Raw genomic sequence first — 24192 nt, 5'->3', positions numbered from 1 at the left:
TGGTTAACCGTATTCCGGATTGAGGACCCAGAGATCTTCAGTAAAGAGGTAAAGAGACTGCAACCTGGTGTCCTCGTTATTTTACTGCGTCCGGCACTACACCGCATCACCATCCTTATCTATCATTCACTGTACGTCGCCTCCCCACCAGCAGGGTCACGGACCGGGCCTAGCCACCGTGACAACCCCAGAGCAGAGACTCAGAGGCCCGGTACCGGGTACCCCTCGGCCCTGCGGCGGTGGGGGCGCTACACTAATTTCCCAGTTTTACAAAAACCCAGCCTCCTCTAACCTTGTGCCAAAATAACAACAGCCATGGGTTCTTCTAAGCAGCTGCCTAGCACGCTGAAAATGGTGAAGGCCTCCAAAGCAGGAGAAGGCTACTAGAAGAAAGCAGTGTTTCCAAGTTGCCTTTTACTCAGTTTGAAATGTAATTACGAAATGGCAATTAACAGGAACAGTGGAGGTCAAGATACAGTCTGGAAGAACAAGCAAAATTTCAGTGAGAGCTGCTCATATGAGTGCTAGAGAAGCAAAGCAGAAACAAATCGCTTGACTGAAAAACACCTTCAGAAAGATTTATCAGACTCTAAAGTTGTGGTACATTGTTCAAACGTTCAGAGACACCTGCACAAAAAGCAGTCAGATAAGTTGCAGTCACTAGGGAGCACAGAGAAAGCAGACTAGCCGGGATAGTTAGGCAAGCAGGAGGTCCACCGCAGCTGCAGTTGTCTGCCTCCAACGGCGGATGGGTGTGGTAGTAGAGCATAAAGAACGGTCAACGGAGTGCTAGGAACTACAGGACATGCGTATATTTGATAAGTCCACAGGTTCCTCCACCTGATGAAGACGGTAACCCCGTCTTCATCGGGTGGAGGAACCTGTGGACTTATTAAATATACCCATGTCCTGTAGTTCCTAGAGCTCCGTTGACTGTTCTTTATACTGTACTACCTGCACAAATATGGTCTTCATGGAAGTGCCATCAGAAGAAAACTTCTCCTGTGCCCTCACCATAAAATTCAGAAGAATGCAAAATAACATCTAAACAAGCCTGTTGCATTTTGGAAACAAGTTCTGTTGACCAGTAAAGTTACAATTGAACTCTATAGCCACAATGATGAAAAGGTATGTGTGGTTAAAAATGTGCACAACATTTCAGAAAGAGTAGCTCTCACCAACCATTAAGCATGGAGGTGGATCAATGGTTTGGGGTTGTGTTGCAGCTAATGGTACGGAAAACATTTCATCGGTTGAGGGAAGAATGGATTCAATGATATTTTACAAATACACTTTGCTGCACCCCCTGCGCTTTATACTATATAAAAGGTACAACAATTATACCTCCCAACTTTCATGGAACAGAAAGAAGGACAAATCAGATGGTTCATTTTGTCCACACCCCAAGCCATACCGGTTTACCAGATGTCAGAGGAGGCAATGATTATTGCATTGATTATTGCATTTTTGCTGCATTTTTAAGCCTTTCCCCATTTATTTGATGGTCTTTGTGCGGATGTGAAGCAGCATTTGTAATGTGTTTTATAGTAAAGGAAAGCTTTCATTATGCACTTAAAAATGCAACTTTTTTCAGGCTCCAAATAGAAGCCTTTAAAAAAAAACGGAAAAAAAACACACGCATCTTTAGCCCACAGGGGGCGGCGTTTTCATGAAACAGCAGCACAAAAAACGAGCCTGCAATGAAGCTTCAAGTATACAAAACCCTCACACTGATGTCACCAGAGGCTGTAGCTCATAGCTTTAGCTGTTTCCTGCAATGATAGAGTTGTGTGTTCGAATCCTGGGCAGACAATTATTTTTTAATAATAATAAACAAAACATACCACGCTTAAAAACTATGTTTAGGTGGAATAGTCTACCCACCTAAACAAGTGCTCAATAATATGTATTTATATGTATACAGCTGATGCCAGTTGCTAGTAGGTAGACACTGAATAAGCCATTAGGGCTATTAGTCAGATAAAGATATCTGCATATCAATGGAACTCTCACCTACCAGACTCATTGTGAATTCTAAAGGTACCGTCACACTCAGCAACTTTACAACGAGAATGACAACAATCCGTGACGTTGCAGCGTCCTGGATAGCGATCTCGTTGTTTGACACGCAGCAGCGATCTGGATCCCGCTGTGACATCGCTGGTCGGAGCTAGAAGTCCAGAACTTTATTTCGTCATCAGGTCGGCGTGTATCGTCATGTTTGACATCAAAAGCAACGACGATAACAATGGATGTAATGGAGCTACCAGCGAGAACGAGAAGTGAGTCGCCGTTATGTCACTGGATCGCTCCTGCATCGCTCGGGAGTTGCTGTGTTTGACGTCTCTACAGCAACCTAAACAGCGACGCTCCAGCGATCTAGTTTAGGTCGGCTCGTTGTCTATATCGCCACAGCGTCGCTGAGTGTGACGGTACCTTAAGGTATGTGAACCTAATTAGCGTGCAGTCTAAACAAACCCACTATTTAGTGTTATTGCATAATGCCTGCGGGCTGAATTCTCTGTGCATTTACTGCAGTGATTTGTGCGACTAATAGCTCTAATGACTTATCCAGTGTCTACCTACTAGCAACTGGTATCACCTGTATACATATAATCACATATTATTGAGCACTTGTTTAGGTGGGTAGACCATTCCACCTACACAGTTTTTTTAGCGCAGTATTTTTTGTTTATTATTATTGTTTCATTATATCGACGGAAATCAGCACATGGTCCATCTAATACCAGGAGCTACTTTACTGAGTGTTCATAAACAGCTTTCTCCTCTCCTGTTTAGGGTAGCACCGGTGTGGTTTGTAATTATATTTTTTAATAATGTTATAGGAAGAAAAAATGCTGACTTTTATTTTGACTGTAGAATACAGGAACATAGAAATACACTTCTATGTACAGATGAATCTCTATTTACCAGTATAATCTGACTGTGATGCAGCTCAAGTATACCAAACTCAACTAGGAAGATCAATGCATCCTGTAGTTCGTAGTTTTAGCTACTGACTGCAATGTAAGAGGTCATGGGTTCAATTCCCAGGAAGAAAAAATTGTATATTTAATTAATGTAAGTGCATAGAAGCTGGCCTCCACTTCTGAGGAAGAGGTACGGAGCAAATGGACAGAAGAGAGTGAGTGGAAGTCAAAACAAAGCCCTGAAATTTCAGGACAGGGAGACAGTCCTCCTGAATCCGGGACGGCTGGGAGCTATGCAATGACCCAAGATGAATGTGGCTCATTTGCCAGAAATCTGACTCAATTTGAGACAGAATTCTAAGGCAAATAGATTAATAAATCAGCCCCTGACTTCAACAGCATTCTACTTTTAAAGGGCAAGTTAACACTACCAGGGCAGTGGAGTCAGAGTCGTGGAGTCAGAGCCCATTTTGGTGAAGTTGGAGTCAGTGTCATGGAAATTGAGGAGTTGGAGGTTTGGCTTACCGACTCCACAGCCCTGGTATGAGGGAGTCAGAGTCGTGGAGTTGGAGTCATGGAGTCGGTGTCATGGAAAGTGAGTCGGAGTCGAAGGTTTGGTTTACCGACTCCACAGCCCTGGTATGAGGGAGTCGGAGTCGTGGAGTCTGAGTCATGGAAATTGAGGAGTCGGAGGTTTGGCTTACCGACTTCACAGCCCTAATACACTACACAACTGTAGACGTGGCGTGGCCTGACCCCTAATACTATCTGAATGTATGTGATCTCATATTAGGCAGTATGGCATGGCCCACCCCAATACTATCTGCTTGTATGTGATCCGATATTAGGGGTGTGGCCCGCCCCGATACTGATGTGGAAACCTATTGGGAAAGTTTTAGGAAACACTGAAAAGGTTTCACACGTTTGCCAGTTTTGATCAAATCAGAGCGATCGATCACTCAGAGACAAGAGCACACAACCAGGCTTGTCTGACTCTCAGATGCCTAGTCACAAGTTTTAATTACAACCAAAAAGACAGATTGGCTTCTTACATTACATTACCTAATACAGAAGATATTTCAGGGTATGTGCACACGTCAGGATTTTTCATCAGGATTTGTAGCCAAAACCAGGAGTGGAACAATTAGAGGAAAAGTATAATAGAAACATATGCACCACTTCTCTGCATTTATCACCCACTCCTGGTTTTGGCTACAAAACCTGATGAAAAATCCTGACAAAATCCTGACAAAATCCTGACGTGTGCACATACCCTAAGTTGGGAAAAACAAAATTGTAAATTATGGAGTCTGTCAAATTCCATTCACACTGGTTCTAGCCAGCTTACTATACTTTCAAAAACAAAGGAATGTTTAACCCACAGACACCTCTATATAAGATACAATGGAGCTGATGAGGCCTCATCCAATGTCCTGCCATTACGTGAAGTCTAATCAGCGCAGAGGATGGTGAAGGATAAAGACAGCGTTGTGGAGCCATATACAGTGGTGCAATCTTTCACTGACAGGCGGCAGCTGCTGCCATCTGATCAGCGGAGTTATAATACAGGAGATCACTGTCTGCAGTAATTATTATCTATTAAGAGAAAAAACAGTATAGTAAGAAAAAAGCCTCCAAACACGAGGGGGTTTATAGTGCAAATCCCAGCAGTCAGGGGGCTGATAACTAATGGGAAGAGTTTACAGTGGACAAGCAAAAGACTCCGAAGGCAATTAGTTCCTATAAAACGTAATTAACATCCTGTGTTTTCTCCATATTCTGCCCCACAGTCTCCTCCTCCAGGATCAGTGTCCTCAGTACAGGACCGACGCCACAGACATTTCATGGGAAATCCCTTTATACTAACCTATTACAGCCAAAATTAGGGAAATTACAGTTTCTCCATTCCTCTATGGAGAGAAAAACCCGACATTTCCATTCCCTGTAATCTCCACCCCAGAGAGAAAGCGTCATCTGTCCCCAAACCAGAGCGCCCTCCCCTGTATACATGAGCACAGCCAGTGTCCTATTACTGTACATATACACATGGCAGAGCTGGGGGCACTATCTCTGGGAATGGAGGGGTTACTGCCCCCTGCCCCCGCCCAGTAATGGGGGATCTCCAGCACCTACCTCCACCTGCAGAGCCGCACACCACATATATGGCTGTTCTGTGCGCACAGGACCTGGGATGAGGTCACAGGAGGGGAGGAGTCAGGGGTCACATGATCAGGGGCCTCAGTGTATGCAGGACTCTGCTGTGCTGGTTGTCATGGTGCTGGATGAGGGGAAGTTTATGTGTGGGGTCAGGAGGGGTTTACAGGGTGGATGTAGCAGAGCCGTGTGTGTACGAGGTGTACGGAGCAGAGCCGTGTGTGTACGAGGTGTACGGAGCAGAGCCGCATGTGTACAGGGTGAAGGACTCCCAGACTAAGAGAAATAAGATTCTCTGGTCTGATGAGACGAAGAAAGACTTTTTGGTGATAATTCTAAGCGGCATGTGTGGAGAAAACTAGGCACTGCTCATCACCTGACCAATTCAATCCCAACAGTGAAACATGGTGGTGGCAGCATCATGCTATGGGGGTGTTTTTCAGCTGCAGGGACAGGACGACTGTTTGCCTTTGAAGGAAACATGAATGTGGCCAAGTACAGAGATATCCTGGATGAAAACCTCTTCCAGAGTGCTCTGGACCTCAGACTGGCCGAAGGTTCACCTTCCAACAAGACAATGACCCTAAGCATACAGCTAAAATAACAAAGGTGTGGCTTCAGAACAACTCTGTGACCATTCTTGACTGGCCCAGCCAGAGCCCTGACCTAAACCCAATTGAGCATCACTGAAGACCTGAAAATGGCTGTCCACCAACGTTCACCATCCAGCCCGACAGGAACTGGAGAGGATCTGCAAGGAAGAATGGCAGATGATCTTCAAATCCAGGTGTGAAAAACTTATTGCCTCATTCCCAAGAAGACTCATGGCTGTACTAGCTCAAAAGGGTGCTTCTACTCAATACTGAGCAAAGGGTCTGAATACTTATGACCATGTGATTTCAGGTTTACTTTTCCAATAAATGTGCAAAAATGTCTACATTAATGTGCTTTTTCAGTCAAGATGGGGTGCAGAATGAAAATTAATGAGAAAAAAATGAACTTTTTTGAATTTACCAAATGGCTGCAATGAAACAAAGAGTGAAAAATTTAAAGGGGTCTGAATACTTTCTGTACCCACTGTGCTTATGTAAAAAAAAAAAAAAAAAGTACAAGTTTAGTATTACCAAGTCCGGAACAACTTGTCCCATAAAACTGTCACACTAATTAACCCCTTCAGTGAACACTGTAAAGAAAATTAAAAACGTGACAAAAAACAATGCTTTTTCTTCATACCGCCAAACAAAAAGTGGAATAAAATGCTATAAAAAAGATGAATGTAAATAAAAATGGTACTGCTGAAAATGTCATCTTGTCCCGCAAAAAATAAACTGGCATACAGCTCCAACAGCAGAAAAATAAAAAAGCTGTAGCTCTCAGAATAAAGCTATGCAAAAACAATTATTTTTTCTATTAAATAGTTGTTTTTTGTGTAAAAGCGCCAAAGCATAAAAAAACTATATAAATGATGTATCGCTGTAATCATACTGATCCAAAGAATAAAACTGCCTTATAAATTTTACCATCAGCGGAACGACATAACTTCCCCCCACCCACCCAAAAAAAAATCACAGTAAGGCTCGGCGCACATTTATCCTGTGCTCTACACTGAGCACTTACAATGGGGTTTCCATGTAAACCTCTGAAATATGTGATTTAGATAGAACCCACTATGATGAGGCAGATGGAGGCACTGTGGACGCCGTCTGACCTGTGATCCAGCAGTGTCCGTCTTTTTCAGCGTGCATAAAAATGCAGTTGAACAGTTTTGTGCACCTCTAAAAAGATACCGCTGAACAGAGGCCAGACGGAGTCCAGAGTAACTCTGCTGCCTCATTATGGTGACTGGATCCGTTACGGGTCTGTGAGAGCCAGAAATCTTGCATGTATTTAGGTGACCAAATACTTATTTTCCACCATAATTTTCAAAATAAATCTTGCCAAATCAGACAAGGTGATTTTCTGGATTTGTTTTCTCATTTTGACTCTCATAGTTGTGGTCTACCTATGATGTCAATTACAGGCCTCTCTCATCTTTTTAAGTGGGAGAACTTGCAAAATTGGTGGTTGACTAAATTCCCCCCCCCCCCACTGTATAGGGGGCTCCCATGTTACTGGTAGCACAAAAGCTCTGGACAAGAGCTATGACTCCTCGCCCCCAAAAGAAATCCAGCAAATTCTGCTCTCCCAAAGCCAAATGCCCCCCTCCCTTGTGAACCCGTGTGCCTAAACCACATGTAGCATCCACGTTTGGCATTTCTGCAGCGATGAGAGCCTGCTTCATTTATGGGGTTCATATCTCCAGAAGCATGAGCTGGGCACAATGTATGGGCACTACAACATACTGGGTACTACAGCGCACTGGGCACTATTATGGCACATTTGTAATTTTTACTCAACAACGTCGTCATTATACCTGTACACATTTCCAAAATGGGGACACTTGAAGGAGGATTCTGCTTTTTTAACACTTAGTGGCTCTGTATATGGAGTTCACAAACTATTCTACAATAATTTGTTTTTAAGAGCCAAATAGCGCTCCTTCCCTCCCGAGTCTCACTGTCTGGCTATGCAGTACTGTACAGCCACATATGGGATACTGCCACATTCAGCAGAAATTGTGAGACACATTTGGTGCCATTTTTACCCATTTCTCCATGTGAAAGTAAAATCTGGGACTAAAACAAAATGTTTGCAGCACAAATGTAACTATTTTTTCTTTGCCGCCCAATAGTATAAATTTGGTGATACACTTTTGGTGTAAATAGAATCACTGCACCCTTAGATGAATTCATTGAGATGTATAATATGTAAAATGGGGTCACTTATGGGGGTCCATTTTTCCTATTAGCCCTTATAAAAATTAACAACTTACAGATAAAATTTCCCATATTTGTATTCTTATGTTAACAAGGTAACATAATTTTCAATGACTCATAAGTTATCATTTGTTTTGGTATGGCAGATACATAGACGACTTCCTCTTCATCTAGTCGGGGGATGTATCTGCCATACCAGAATTCATACACTGTTTGAATAATAAGCATTGCAATTTGTCATTGACACATAATGCCCATTCAACAGAGATTTCGTTTTTGGATCTTCATTTGGGAGGCATTCCTAACAAAATCATTTTTACATTCACCTATTCAAGACCTCTATCAGACAATACTATCCTCCGTGCCTGTAGCAGCCATCCTAGTGACACCTTGAAATCTTTCCCGGTGGGAGAATTTATTTGTATAAAAATCAATTGTACTGATACTTCTTAACTAGTTACTGAATTGGAACATTCACGTAACAAACTCATGAAGAGGAGTTATCCCCAATAGACAGTTATATAGAGCAACTAAAATTGAAGAGCAAAAAATTGTCATGATCTTGTTTCTAAACACTATTCCATTATACAATCTAATAAAAATAATTTAAAAAATGTCATAATGGTACAGTTCTCATTATAATCACATTAAATCTATGATTATCAAACATCTTCGTATACTCTTAGGATCCCACCCTTTCTTAGTTATTACAAATCAGCATGTCAAATTGTAGCCAAGAAAGCAACCACTCTGGGCAACATATTGTTGCCAAGTTTGTTTTACTCCAATATTTCCATAAAATCTGGTCAACTCGTTCTGGTTTTTATAGAGGCAGGGGTAACCGCTGTAGAACTTGGCAACATTCTACAAACACTCATGTCTTAGAGAATTATAATGGATCACGACAATCCAAAATTGGTAATTTTATCAACTGTAGTTCTCAAAATGTAGTTTATATTATTGTTTCTATCAATTGCATTAAGATTTATGTGGGTTGTACAACCCGGAGGTTGAAATTTTGTATTTCTGAACATTTAACTGACATTTCTTCTACTAGTGCACATTGTACGGTTTCCCATGTGTTTAAACATTTAATTACTTACCATGATAGCCGCATGGTGTCACGGGGAGACAAGGAGGGCGAGAGCTAATAACCCGGGCCCCTGCAATTTCCCTCAGACTAGGGAAACCCTGTCTGACCCTCTACCTGAAGTTTACACTGAAGGTGTGCATGTCCAGGCCTCCACCCTCACCCTAACTCCTGATTCAGCACTAGAATGAACACCACCGCCCACCACCCAGTGAATGCAATAGACCAATACCCACAATTATAACAAACAAGGATAAAGGAAAATATACACCACGCCGCAGTCAATCAGGAATACACTAAAAATGTGCAGGGCAAAATAAATACAAATATAGGAAGGAGTAAATAAGACAAAGGACAATACACCACCAGCAACGATTCTCCAACAACCAGCTCTCCACTCCGGACCAAGATAACTAAGGATAAGACAGAAGCTATAATCGGCGACGCCCAAAGATCAGGAGAACTATTTAAAGGAAATGGGCATGGCCCAGCTTCCAATCCGAGGATAAGATAAATTAACCCCGGAGCAGCCAGACGAAAACTAGCCGACGCCAATGAGCAAACAGTGGTCAAACGCGGAATTACCGCTGTCTGTCAGACGACCTGGTATGAACAGTGTCCGACATGACACATGGATTCTTTCAAAGTATTCAACATCTAAAAGGTGATGAGATATTAGGAGATGCCTCTTGACCTGTGAGATGTTCTGTATCTACAATCTCGGCACTTGTTTACCAGAGGGTCTCAGTGACCGCAAAGAAATCATGTTTCAATATTGAGATTTATGATTGTCATTTTTCGTGAATATTTTATTTTTTTACACTTTTCCTTAATTTCTGTGTTCTTGTTCTTATTGCTATTTCTTGATTTTTGTCAATTGAATTTGCATATTTTTAATTATGTGATCTACTCGTGTTTTGATTATTGGTCACTAGTGATGAGCGAGTATACTCATTGCTCGGGTGATCTCCGAGTATTTGTGACTGCTCCGAGATTTAGTTTTTGTTGGCTCAGCTACATGATTTACGGCTGCTAGCCAGCCTGAGTACATATGGGGGTTGCCTGGTTGCTAGGGAATCCTCACATGTAATCAAGCTGTCTAACAGTCGCAAATGATGCAGCTGCTGTGAAGAAAACTGAGTCTCCGAGCAGTCACAATACTCGGAGACCACCCGAGCGTGCTCGGGGAAAACCCGAGCAATGAGTATACTCGCTCATTACTATTGGTCACCAAATATTATTTAAATCTCAAGTGACCATTTTTTCATGTAGCTCAGATAAAGAACATTTGAAACGCATTGATCTGATCAGGTTTATGATCAGTAAATGAATTTTTAAATTTTAGGAGCTGGATTTTTCTCTTTTTTTCAAGTATGGTCTATTTTCTCCTGTTACCTTTTTTTTAAAATACAAAATTTGGGGCTAAAGCCATTTTTCCTTCCACGTTGCTTTAATTCTGATGAAGTCCTTAAAGGGTTAATAAACTTCTTGAATATCGTTTTGGGGATTTTGAGGGGTATAGTTTTTAGAATGGTGTCACTTTTGAGTACATTCTGTCACATAGACCCCTCAAAGTGTCTTCAAAAGGGATATGGTTCTTAAATATTGGTTTTGTAAATTTTGTTTGAAAAAGAAATTGATAAAATTATAACCATCATAACTAAAAAAAATATGTTTAAAAAAATTATGCGGATGTGAAGTAGACATGTGGTAAATGTAATTTATTATCTATTTTGTAAGCTATAACTATCTGGTTTAAGGGCTTAAAAATTCAAAGTTTGAAAATGGCAAAATTTTCAAATTGGTGTTCAAATTTTCGCTTCATAAAAAAATCTCAAATCATATCGACCAAATTTTACCACTAAGATGAAGTACAACTCATTGGGAAAAAAGTTTCTGAATCACTAGGATACGTTAAAGTGTTTTAGAGTTGTTAGCATGTAAAGTGACACTGGTCAGAATTGAAAAAATTGTCAGGAAGGTGAAAAAAGGCTGGGGAGTGAATGTGTTAAAGAAATTTGAATCCTCTTAATACATTGCAGACATCCTATTATACAGCACTGTGTACTTACAGTTGCTCATTTTGCCCTTTAACCCAGCTATTTCTTCTTTTTTCCATTAGATCTATGACTTAATATGATTAAAAAGTGACTAGCTGAATCCTTCTAAGCTCTAGGTAAAAACAGGAAGTCTCTTTTCCCTCCATGAGTCATCACTGCAAAAGTACTTGGCAGGGGGGAGGAGCGGAGCAGCTGGGTGAGGAGCTGAAGAGGGAGATGATTCACGCAGAGACTTCCTGTTTCTACATTAAAAAAAAATTACCTGGGAAGAAAAGCTAAATGAGCAATTGTAAGTACACAGTGCTATATGATGATTGCAATATAGTAAGAAGATAAAAACTTTGATGGGATGAGGAGTGCTTCTTTTATCTGCACCAGGTTGATTGCTCTGCTGTTCTGGTGATGTCAAACCTTGATTGACGCCACCGCCTCCATCTGTTTTTATTCGTCTTTTGAATTTACTGCTAATATGAAGATGAGGATCTCAAAGCAATGGCTCTCCCTCTAACAATCTTTCTTGATATCAAAATGTAGAATTAAAACATTCCTTTATATTTGTATGTATTTGTTGCGTTAATTGCAATCCGAAACTTGCCCATGTTTGAAAAAAACGGTCTCTACTTGTCTCTTTGTGGTGAAAAATGTGGTGGGTTGATATTCTCCCAATAAACCAATTTCTGTGAGTATGTTGTAACGTCATGTTACGAAAGCAGCATTTTAGCCGTTTTTCTTTCTTTTCTTCAGGCGTGTTCTTATTCGTTTTCATATTGGGTGTTAAGAGCTGTTTTTTATTGTTGACCTGATTTTAGATTTAATATAAAAAATCTACTACAGTGCTTAATTTAAAAAAAAAAAATGAAATAATAAAAAGATAAATACATTCAAAAACAGTATAAAATAAAAGGCATAAAATACAGATAGATCTTATGAATTGGACCCCTAAGAGCTTGTGGTGGAGAACGCCGCAGGAAACATCGACAGATCTGCAGTACTCCTTGCTTCTTCTGAGGTCTGACACTGATATTCGTTAGAAGAAATTTTCTATCAGACCCCTCACTCCCCCCCTCAGCTAAGGTCAGTGGAGGTCGACTGATTAGATTCGATCAATTTTGTCCCTGATTTCTACTGTCGGTGATATTTCTCCCCAGGAATTTCCTAGAGAAACAATATAGCCGTCAACTTACCGAACACACTTGAAGATCTCTATACATGCCAGATATTAATATGATGTATCCATAATTCATAGAGATATTGCGCTTGTCTTGGTGGTCAGCTACCAACTTATTTAGAATTATACCCACTGATGCAAATATGCTCCCAGATCATGGATATATCCATGGATTCTGTAAAACTAGAATTATAATGAAAAAAAACGTTTAAATATTGTTTTACCGTGTCTTATTTATGGGGTACAGTCAGAATGGCTTCACAAGGTGATGCCCCTGAGTTTAACACTTGTGTAACGGGGGATGCATCTGATGGCCCCTATAGTTATCCAACATGGACAGCTACCTGTTAATCACTCTATATAAAGGCTCCATGTCTGCTCTCCATCAGATAACCTGCTTCAATTACCTGTTAACAGCAGGGGATGCGGGCAGAGATCCAATGTCCCCAGGCTTTGATCTGTATAACTATAATTACATTTTTTACATTGTCCATACCTTTTTCCCCTGCAACCTATTGCAGGTTTCAGTTATCAATTTCAGGCTGGGTCACATGGTTTGTTAGTGTGATGACAAGTTTGACAATTGCAGGCTTCTTTTAACTCATCACTGCCTCACATGATCTGCGATGGTGGAAATGATGAAGATTTCTTCAATCCTCTAAAGTGGATTTTCTGTTTTCGTTTATCTCCATCTTCACAACAGGAGACCGACCACTGTTTGCAACGGTCACATCCAAGAACACTAGGGTCACTTTTCAATTTGTCTAAACTGTCAGCTCTTCATGGTGAAAATAGTGTACTTTTTCCAACTTGTTTTCAGTATTGCTTCAATTGCAAAGAAAGGAGTTTTGTTCAGTAATAACGAAGTCATGAATCTGTAATTTTTAAAGACACCACTAGATGCGGTGTCAAAATTACGTTTACACTGAGCTGTTATGCAAATGAAGTATAAAATGACTCCTTAGTGCTGTAGTCCCCAACTTGTCTTACTTTGAAAGACACACTCAGCTCTGAGAATTGGCCACAAGCCACACCTAGCACTCCACCATTAGCACTGACTACCAGTACCAGTGTAATAACAGCCAAACCTTCTTCACAGAAAGTACACAGAGACCTTACATTCACGGAATACCACTCTATTTCGTATTCTTGCATCCAGTACACTCACAACACTACTATATCCGGCCTCAACACCTTCTCTATCTGGCAGTATTATTTTATCTCCAGCTTAGCCTATTTATTCCCCCACCTCATCAGAAGATGCTTATCCAGATCTGCTCTTCTGTCCACAGCCACTCTGAAATGTCACAATCTGGACATATTCTCTTCTCAGCATTTTGCTATAGTGCACCAGGTTGTTTTGTGCCTGTTTATAATCATTTCTCCACTCTCTCTCTCTCTTTTTTGATAGTTTTCAGTCCTTGTTTTAGAGAGAGTCGAAGGAGCTATGATGAAATGTTGCCATCCATGATACCCCGATTCCGGAAGTCATAGAACATCAAGTAGCCTTTGGTCTACGTTGATCGGCTCTCTTATAGGAATTGGCATCAGGCTTTGATGTAAAATGCCTCATAATATATTTTTGGGGTAGTGCAGACTTTCTCTGTATCTGTATCTCACGGTCATCTGCTACACTGGCATGTACTAACATCTTATAACATATTTTTACATTTGTTCTTTACCAAACCTCAAACAAAAATATTAGTCACCTAAAACCATGATTCCCGAGGTCTTGTACGATTACGGCAATACCAAATTTATAACTTTTTTTAACTTAATAGATAAAAAATTCAGAACCTTGTTAAAAAAAATCCCATTTTAATAACTTTTTAATACTTCTGTCAATAAAGATGTGTTGTGAGCTTGTATTTGCATGGCAAGCTGTTATTTTTAGTGATAACATTTTGGGGTACATACAGTGGAGGACTGAGATGTCAAGGGTCCACCAGTAACATTGACTCTGGGGCCCACTATTGGCTTATATGCAAATGTTTCATTACCCTCATTTACATATACTTCTGGCTTTGTCTTTACATAGAGTATTAAGTGTAGTGTGGCAACTACTGCTCATTATAAGGAGTGAGGAAGTAACGGGAAAGTCACCTGTTCCCATATGGCCATTCCGAGCCTCGGGGCATACAATGTATGCATCTCTTTATGTTTATTTTTGGGGGAGATGCAGTTACCAAAAAATGGAAATTAAATTTTCTTTTATCTTACAGTGCTTACTGTAAGTGATAATTTTCTATAACTACTTAAGTTGAAAAATAGACACAAGTCCATCAAGATCATCCTTCTTCAACCAGTTTTACCTGCTTTATCACTTGATTATTTATAACCCGCAGTGCCACTTGTGGGTTATAAATCTAGCCCTTCTATAAAAGCTGTTCTAGTGTCTGTCATTAATACCTCTTGTGGTCGGCATTCCACAGTCTGACTGCTCTAACTGTAAAGAACGCTTTCTTTTTTAGCTGCCGGAATCACCTTTCCTCTACACATAAAGAATGTCCTAGTCCTTGGAAGGAATAAGTCATGTGTCCATTCTCTGTAAGATCGTCGCTAAGGCTTTGTAAACAAGCTCATCTTTGCTAACCTCTTACTGTATAAGAGGCCTTCCATCCCATTTAATAATCTAGCTGTTTTCTCTTGAATTGACTCTAGCTTTCCAATATCTTTTTTAGAATGTTGAACCCAAAACTGGGACTCATATTGAAGAAGTGGCCTTACAAGTAGTATTACACTGGGATCACAAGATTTTGTCTCTTTTTATACACACTAAAATTGTATTTGCTTTTGTGGCTGCTACTTGACATTGAGTACTGCTGCTCAGCTTACTTGTAGTCAGAACACCCAAGTCATTCCCCTGTTCTATAGTACCCAATATATTTATATTTAATGTATATGCAGCAATAGGAATACTGCGGCTGTGATGCATTACTATACTTTTATCAATATTAAACTTTATCTGCCATGGGTTTGCCCATTCAGGCATCTTATTCAGATCGTTTTGCAATATTATACAGTCAGGATCAATTTTCATTATCCTATAAAGTTTTGGGTCATCATGAGCAAAGACTGACCCTTTACTTTAATGCCATTCACAAGGTCATTATAAGAGATTAAAAAATAAACAGGCCTAAGGCTGATCCCTATGGCCCCCAGTGCTCCTAATGCAGACTTCTGTGTTCCCCACTACTGACTTAATGCCATTTAGATAATGTACCATTTACAACAATGGTTGCCTGTCCCTTAAACAGTTTTTTACCCATGTACATATAGTGTCCCATGTCCCTACAGTGCAGTCTGGAAGTTTGTGAACTTTTCAAAAATTTCTAACATTTTGCATAAATTTGACCTAAAACTACATCATATTTTAGCACAAATCTCCAGCATAAAAGAGCACAATATCACAAGGTAAAAGTTATAACTAAGTGACTGGGTACAGAAAACATTGACATTTTGGATAAAATCTCCAGATCTTAGTTCTATCTGAAACAAAAGCACAGATAAACTCCAGACAAGAATGGTTTGCCCTTAGTCAGGATTTGAGCCAAAACCTGATATCTTTCAACACAAGTGCATATCTTACTGTAGAAAATGCCTCTTTCTACTCCTGAACTGATCATTCACTCTCCGTTCACTGGTAAGATCTGCCTTTAATGAAGACAGGTTTTCATTACACAGAAGGAGATGACAGTTGTTGAAAATGAAAATTTATAGAGAAGAGCTACAGTAGAATAGATGTGCATCTGCCTGAAACAATAGTTACACTTTACTACTATGAACACCACATTCTGAAAATGGTTTCTCCTTTGTGTGAATTCTCTGATGTCTGACCAGACGCAATTTCTCTGTAAAACATTTTCCACATTCTGAACATAAAAATGGATTCTCTCCTGTGTGAATTCTCTGATGTGTAACAAAAGCAGATCTACTACTGAAATGTTTGCCACATTCTGAACATGAAAATGGTTTCTCCCCAGTGTGAATTCTTTCATGTCTAACAAGATCTGACTTCTCAATATAAGAATTTCCACATTCTAAACAAACATATGGCTTCTCCCCAGTGTGAATTCTCTGATGTCTAACAAGGCGTAATTTTTCAATAAAACACTTACCACATACTGAACATGAAAATGGCTTTTCGACAGTGTGAGTATTCTGATGTCTAACAAGACGTAATTTTGTAATAAAACACTTTCCACATTTAGAACATGAAAATGGCTTCTCCCCTGTGTGCATTTTCTGATGTGTAACAAGAACAGATTTAACGCCAAAATGTTTCCCACATTCTGAACATGAAAATGGTTTCTCCCCGGTGTGAATTCTCTGATGTGTAACAAGATGTGATTTCTCTGTAAAACATTTCCCACATTCTGAACATGAATATGGCCTCTCCCCTGTGTGACTCCTGTGGTGTCTAAAAAGGTCTGATTTTTGGATAAAACATTTCCCACATTGTGAACATGAAAAGGGCTTCTCCCCTGTATGACTCTTCTGATGTCTAAGAAGCTGAGATTTATCGTTAAAACATTTCCCACATTCTGAACAGGAAAATGGCTTCAGTTTCACATGATTCTTTTTATGTGTTACAAAACCTGATTTACCACTATAGCGTTTCCCACATTTTGAATCTAAAATAAGCTTCTCTCCTGTTTGACTATTCTCAGGTTTACCAAAATTTGATTTGGTGCTATAATGTTTCTCCCAATCTAGACGTGAATATGGCTTCTCCCCCGTGTGAGCTCTGTGATGATCTTTAACTCTTCTGGGACATTTACTTTGCTTAGCAGTCTTTGATGAATCAGAACATAAGATTATTTCAAAAGGATCAGATAAATCTTTGCTGTAAAGGGATGACGGTAAATCTGGGATAATTGCTTTCTCTTCATATGTATCTTGTATTATACCAGAATCACTGCCTTCAAAATCTGAAGATATCAGATATCCCCTTGAACTCCTGATACAGTCATCTGCCAAGAGTAAGATAATAATTTTTGTTTAATATAACTTTAGAATTATATAGATATTTAATAACATTTCTATATAAAACATCTCCATAATAAATGATAAATATGTAGTAAAATGAATCTAGTAATGGATTAAGACAGTTGTGAAGCAACAGCTCACAAAGTAAGAGTAGACCACACGGCAAAATCCCACCAGGCTGTTCTGCAGTTTTTCATTTCTGTGTTGATGTCAGAATCATCAAAGGCTTATGTTTCAATGTGTTTGTGTGCTTGTTACTAATGTTTAAAGGTAAAAAAAAAAAAAATCAGGGAAAATTAAACAGAGCCATGTGACTCAAAGCTTTTAGGTGATGTCCATTTTACAGCCTGTCTGAAATGTACAGCTGAAGAAAAGGAATCTTGTCCAGCATCATGAGGATTCAAATATTTGTAGGGCTTGCAAATGCTATAGCAATGAACAAGGACACAGAGTGCATCGAAATGTCAAAGTATTTGTTAATCTCACAAGGAGCGGTGTATGGATTATAATGTTAGTTCAAAGACAAACTTTGATATAAACAATACTTTGTGGGACTAGGAACAGGAGAATCATACACTAAAAAATTGACATAACATAAATCGTAAAATAGTTAACGTAACATTGTAGAAGCTGGTGACTGAGAAGAATCTGTGACTTCCCAGCATTTACTGGTTAATACTTACTTTTGCAGTTATCTAAAGGAATCTCCTCTTTACACCGCTCATCACCTCTCACGTATGTCTCTGTAGTATTAATATGAATCAGATCTTCACCCTGAAACAAGTATAAAACATATAATACTGGTGGATAAAACAAGATTGAACATAAGACCTTCACAGCCGTCTACACATCATAGGGGAGATCTCATGACATCTTCTCTCCATCTACCTGATGACCCTGAGGAACATTGGGGTTTTCTTGTTTACAATCCTGTGGGAGTAAAGGACGGGGACATCTCTCTGGTGTTGTCTTATTACTGGATAGAACTGGAAGAAACACATACAGAAAATGAAATAATTATTTCCACATATATATAATTATATTCCCTGCGTTTTTATTCCTTTCTATTACCTGTTGATGTGAGGGGCTGGGGAACCTCCATCATGACGTCCTTGTACAGATCTTTGTGCCCTTCTAAATACTCCCACTCCTCCATGGAGAAATAGACTGTGACATCCTGACACCTTACAGGAACCTGACACATACAATAATATTGTCATCCCCCGATCCCTTCATAGTATTACTGCATAATGTCTCAGCATTCCCAAAAGTGTCACCTCTCCAGTCAGCAGCTCAATCATCTTGTAGGTGAGTTCCAGGATCTTCTGGTCATTGATGTCTTCATGTATCAGGGGGTGAGGTGGAGGCCCTGTGACTGGGCTGAGGGGTCTTCCCCATCCGTCAGACACAGGGGCCTGACAGCGCTCACTAGAGGTCTTCTTCACCACTGTGTAATCCTGGTTATGGAGAGACACATTAATAAACCTCACTACAGATATTTCCAGAGTCCTCACCTCTCCAGTTCTGTCCATCTGTTATTCCCATAGATAAGAATGATATAATGTGACGTCATCAGAATCTCTCACCTCTCCAGTAATCCGGAAGAGGATCTCTAGGGTGAGGTGTAATATCCTCTCCGCCATCTTGTCCCTGTCCCTATCCATGCTTGATGCTCAATCAGGAAAATTCTCTTATATAGAAGATCTACACTGAGAAGATCTGATATTGTAGGGACCTGAATGGGGAGAAGATGACGATGTAACATCAGAAAAGTAATGTAATAATACAATTACTGGAGATATTAAGGGGAAACAAATGAGATATTATAATGTGTGGAAGTTGTTAATGCTCTCTGTAGACAATTACAGATCACACTTCGGAGATTATATCACCACTGAAAACAATGTAAACAGAGACTGACAGAGACCACAAGGGGGTTGGTGCTGAACAGGTGAATGATTTGACATGCATTTACATTTTTTTCTTCAGCAGCGTTACACTCATAAGCCCTAACAAGAAGTAACCAAATCACATTTGCTTCAAGGTTCCCCATAAAATTCAAATTTACTATAATTCAGTTTGGTTTTGGTTTTGTTCCATTCAATCCTTCTGGTCACGGGCATATTCTCTTCAGTTTTAAGTGCTGCACTGAAGAATGAAGTCTAAAGATAAAAAGACCATTACTGTGGAGGACGTGCAAGTGGATAGGTGAGGGGTTAAATATAGGTAAAAACATTTTTTTCTAAATGTCTCTTTCAGGCAATTGGAGCACATTAGACTTGCATTTAATAAAAATGATGAAAATCAAATTTATCAAAATTCGAGAAAATACACCACACTTGAATTTGAGGAATTAATGGAGCTACATAAACAGGTAAAATGAATATAAAAAATTATAACTTGTAGATATTGTAATCACTATGTAGACCAACATGGGTCACTTAACATACTTGATGGCATCACCACTGTAAAGACTAAACGGGCCCAACAGGGGCATTGGCGCTGGAGTGGAGAGTCAAAAAACTTGAGCACACCATTAGTAAAATTGGTATATTTTACAAATACATTTATCCACTCATTTTTATTTAAATTTACAAAATCATCAAAAACCATTTAAAATTGAAGCACATATCAGAAATCTGATGCAACTTGCATCATCATTCTAGTGCAACTATAATAGCAAATTAAATTAGATAGAAAGTTATGCTCCTAAGTCTTAAGTAGAGATGAAAGATTTGATTTGGATTCATTTCGAAATTTCACATTTTTTTAGGATCAAGAAGATCGAAAAATTAAAAAACAAATGTTATGCTTACATTTTCTCTTATCTGCCTTTATACCACCACAGCTCCCCACCCGGTCATATGCTAGCTCCTTTCTGTCATGATTCCTCCCGAGTGTCTGGATGCAGTGAATTTCCGGTTTGCTCTCCAATCTAGGACAGAGATATGCTGAGCTGCCACTGTGGTGATGGACAGCTCAGCCGTCCAATCGAATGTTGAGGTGTGCTGAGCTGCCAGTTGTTTGTAGTGACAGTTTAGCCGTTCAATCAGAAACAAGGTGTGCCAGGGCTTCATCCATGTTTCCTTTGTCAAGAGTAATTACTTGACTATTTAGCCATCTCTCTGCCTTAGATTGTTGCCAATTATAGCTTTGCCCATGAGCTGTGTTCTTACTCTGTGTTCCTTGTCTGGTATTCTAATCTTTACTGCTAAACCTAGGATTTGTCTTGACCATCAAGTTTCCTAGCCCTTTTGTAGTGATCCGCTACCTTCTTGGAATATTGACCTCAGGCTGTTTCCTGCCTAAGGCCGGGGTCACACTTGCGAGTGCAACGTGAGAAACTCGTGTGAGTCTCTCGCATCAATACCCGGCATTGCCACCTGCACTCGTGACCAGAGCGTTCAGCTGCATAGAAATATATGCAGCCGCACACTCCGGTCCCAAGTGGCGGCGGCAGTGCCGGGTATTGATGTGAGTTTCTCGCATTGCACTCGCAAGTGTGACCCCGGCCTATGCCTTCATCTCACCCTACTGTCAATGATGTACTTTCTTGGCTTTTGACCTGGACCCAGACTCCTGGCTTATCCGTGAGTAGTGACTGATTCTTGGCTTTTGACCTGGACCCAGCCTCCCGGCTTATCCGTGAGTAGTGACTGATTCTTGGCTTTTGACCTGGACCCAGCCTCCCGGCTTATCCGTGAGTAGTGGTTCTGATTTTCTTCTCTTTATTCCTATTTTTTCAGAGCCTAAATTGCAGATTTCACCCCTCATGAGGTCACACCGTTGAGTAAGGGCTAATCACATGAGGTAATGAAGAATAAAGACTGAAAAGTAGATGATGGCAGCTTAAGGGAAAGATTTAGCGGATGACCAGGTGGGGAGCTGTGGTCAGGACTGGTGTTGTGTGAGGTAACTATTTTAAATATAGATTTTTTTTAGAAAAATTACAATTCACATTGCATAAACATGATGCGAATTACATTTCTGAAGTGAATTTAAGTGAATCTGTCAAATATAATTTTCAGCAGATTTGCTCATATCTAGTGCCGACCCACAGCTCCCAATCGGTTATACTCAGAACCACAGATGTTTGTTTTTTACTTTACACACATAAAAATCTGAAATATTTTCTCATTTTCTGTCCCTTTATTTCAATACCGGACGTCCTTTTGTACCTCCAGATCTGTTCTAAGATGTGACGCGGCCCGCTCATTCTATACTGTGGGGAGATGGACCTCTCCTTCATCTATATAACGTAGTCACAGGATCGCGGCGTCATAGGACAGAGAGAGAGGCGTTCATTCACATCCAGCCGACAGGCTCTCGATAATGTGGGGCGTTTACAGTGAACCCCTAGAGAGAGACTTGAGGATATCAAATAATTATACCACAGGAGTTAGTAGTATCTTATACTCTCGGTGTTTTCTCCATATTCTGCCCCACAGTCTCCTCCTCCAGGATCAGTGTCCTCAGTACAGGACCGACGCCACAGACATTTCATGGGCAATCCCTTTATTCTAAACTATTACAGCCAAAATTAGGGAAATTACAGTTTCTCCATTTCTCCAGATTTCTATGGAGAGAAAAACCCGACATTTCCCTTCCCTGTAATCTCCATCATCTGTCCCCAAACCAGAGCGCCCTCCCCTGTATACAGGAGCACAGCCAGCGTCCTATTACTGTACATATACACATGGCGGAGCTGGGGGCACTATCTCCGGGGATGGAGGGGTTACTGCCCCCTGCCCCCGCCCAGTAATGGGGAATCTCCAGCACCTACCTCCACCTGCAGAGCCGCACACCACATATATGGCTGTTCTGTGCGCACAGGACCTGTGATGAGGTCACAGGAGGGGAGGAGTCAGGGGTCACATGATCAGGGGCCTCAGTGTATGCAGGACTCTGCTGTGCTGGTTGTCATGGTGCTGAATGAGGGGAAGTGTATGTGTGGGGTCAGGAGGGGTTTACAGGGTGGATGTAGCAGAGCCGTGTGTGTACGTAGCAGAGCCGTGTGTGTACGGAGCAGAGCCGTGTGTACGAGGTGTACGGAGTGGAGCCATGTGTGTATGACATGTATGAAGCAGAGCCGTGTGTACGAGGTGTACGGAGCAGAGCCGCGTTTTTACTAGGTTCCATATTGATGGAAAAATAAAAAAGTTATAGCTCTGGAGAGAATGGGAGCAAAAAATGAAAACACAAATCTGAAAAAAGCTCCAGTCATGAAGGGGTTAATGTCCTGGTGGAGGAAAGGAGGTTGTCACTCAGGATTTTACGGTACATGGCTCTATCCTTTCTCACATTGATGCGGTGAAGTAGTCCTGTGCCCTTAGCCAGGGCTGCCACTAGAAATTTTGGGGCCCCATACTGGCAACATTTTCGGGGCCCTCTTGAGACTCTGCCCAGGCTCCACCCCAGCCCCGCCTCCACCCCTCGAACTGTCCACCGTCCCACCGCTCTCTCTTGGAAAAACTCTACTTCTCACCTATCACACATTAACAGTTCCTATCACCAGATCACACATACAGCCGGCAGCTTTTGTTTTGGCCAAAAGATTTTTTAAGCCACCACCATAACACGGTAGACACTTTTGGCTGGACCCTACTCTACTGTAACCTACTAAATATTTGTTAAAATATGCAATACAATTTAGGTATATTTTTAATTATTTTTCAGTTTTTTAAATGACCAATAATATCACATACAAGGAACAAATACCACAACACCATGACCAGACCACATATTACCACCACATAGTGACTGAATACAATACTGATCAGTAATAAAAAAACCCCCACAATACTAATATCACCATAAGTGCCATTATACACAGGAGATGTGTACTTAGTATGCAGTGTCTGTGTACAGGTTATACAGTGATCACCGGTGACATTATACACAGGACCTCTGTATATAGTATACAGTGTATAGTGTCAGTGCATAGGTAACACACTGACTCACCAGTGACGTCTCTAGGTGAAGTCCTTCTTTCATCCAGCACAGACCGCCATCACTTCATCCAGCCAGGACTTGTCTCTGCAGGAAATAACACAGTTATCTCTAGCTCCGCTTGCAGAACACATTACTTAATTTTTTCCAACTTCTACATTACACCACATGAAGAAAAAAAGGCGACATAGTGTCACTCTACACAGTAGCAGGACCGCCCCCCCTTTTAAAACAGTGTCCTCAAAAAATAAAATAAATACATCACTGCAGTAATAATTTCCCTTAATTAGCCCCTATGGTAATAATAATATCCCCCACCCTGGCCCCGTGTGTCTCATTCCTGGTTTCAGCCATATGTTCACCCATCCTGCCCTCATGAGTATCCATCCTGCCCCATATGGTCTCCCCATCCTGCCCCATCTGTCTCCATCGTATCCATCCTGTCCCATGATCCTGTACGATCTGTCTCCAACCCTGCTCCATCTGTATCCAATCCTGCCTCCAGTGTCTCCAATCATGCCCCCATGTCTTTCATCATGCACCGTGTCTCCAATCATACCATGTATCTCCATTCTGCCCAGTGTCTCCAATCATGCCCGTATCTCTATTCTGCCCCCTATGGCTCCAATAATGCCCCCATGTCTCCAATCATGCCCCCTGTGTCTCCATTCTGCCCCATCTGTCTCCAGTCATGCCCCTAGTGTCTCCAGTCATGCCCTGTATCTCCATTCTGCCCTGGTGTCCAGCATTCTGTCCCTGTGTCCAGCATTCTGCCCCTGTATCCAGCATTCTGCCCCTGTATCCAGCATTCTGCCCGTGTCTCATAGTCTGCCCCTCGTGTCCAGCATTCTGCCCCTTGTGTCCAGCATTCTGCCCCTTGTGTCCAGCATTCTGCCCGTGTCCAGCATTCTGCCCCCGTGTCCAGCATTCTGCCCCCGTGTCCAGCATCTCTACCCCAGTGTGTCCAGCATTCTGCCCGTGTCCAGCATTCTGCCCCTGTGGCCAGCATTCTGCCCGTGTCCAGCATTCTGCCCCC

At 41.0% G+C, this 24192-nt stretch overlaps 3 protein-coding genes across 4 annotated transcripts in view; all 3 read right to left on the bottom strand.

Moving 5' to 3' along the window:
* Nucleotides 1–5098, bottom strand: part of LOC143766171 (uncharacterized) — a 38223-nt gene extending 33125 nt beyond the window's left edge. The window contains exon 1 of one of the 2 annotated variants that reach the window (XM_077253638.1): nucleotides 5064–5098. In XM_077253638.1, coding sequence (XP_077109753.1) covers nucleotides 5064–5090 — 27 coding nt within the window. In that variant the 5' untranslated portion in view covers nucleotides 5091–5098. The remainder of the gene's footprint in view (nucleotides 1–5063) is intronic. The other variant, XM_077253639.1, reaches the window with a different exon arrangement.
* Nucleotides 1–24192, bottom strand: part of LOC143766170 (oocyte zinc finger protein XlCOF7.1-like) — a 235386-nt gene that overhangs the window by 111971 nt on the left and 99223 nt on the right. The gene's annotated exons all lie outside the window — the stretch shown is intronic.
* Nucleotides 13810–22050, bottom strand: LOC143766167 (uncharacterized). The gene is made up of 7 exons (XM_077253634.1): nucleotides 21991–22050; nucleotides 18794–18942; nucleotides 18485–18664; nucleotides 18279–18402; nucleotides 18096–18193; nucleotides 17891–17981; nucleotides 13810–17191 (listed from the first exon to the last, which is right to left on the bottom strand). The coding sequence occupies exons 2-7, from the start codon at nucleotides 18869–18871 to the stop codon at nucleotides 15984–15986; spliced, it is 1779 nt and encodes a 592-aa protein (XP_077109749.1). The 5' UTR covers nucleotides 18872–18942; nucleotides 21991–22050; the 3' UTR covers nucleotides 13810–15983.

This window comes from Ranitomeya variabilis, chromosome 4, assembly GCF_051348905.1.
Source record: "Ranitomeya variabilis isolate aRanVar5 chromosome 4, aRanVar5.hap1, whole genome shotgun sequence".
Taxonomy (NCBI): domain Eukaryota; kingdom Metazoa; phylum Chordata; class Amphibia; order Anura; family Dendrobatidae; genus Ranitomeya; species Ranitomeya variabilis.
This window is presented reverse-complemented; position numbering and strand designations above follow the sequence as displayed.

Excerpts from the sequence above, each read along its gene's own strand:
- LOC143766167 (XM_077253634.1), bottom strand. The coding sequence starts at position 18,871 with ATGGATAGGGACAGGGACAAGATGGCGGAGAGGATATTACACCTCACC. Across the intron at positions 18,403-18,484 it reads TTGAGCTGCTGACTGGAGAG|GTTCCTGTAAGGTGTCAGGA; the intron begins GTGACACTTTTG and ends TGTATGTGTCAG. Across the intron at positions 17,192-17,890 it reads TCCTTTAGATAACTGCAAAA|ATGACTGTATCAGGAGTTCA; the intron begins GTAAGTATTAAC and ends TACTCTTGGCAG.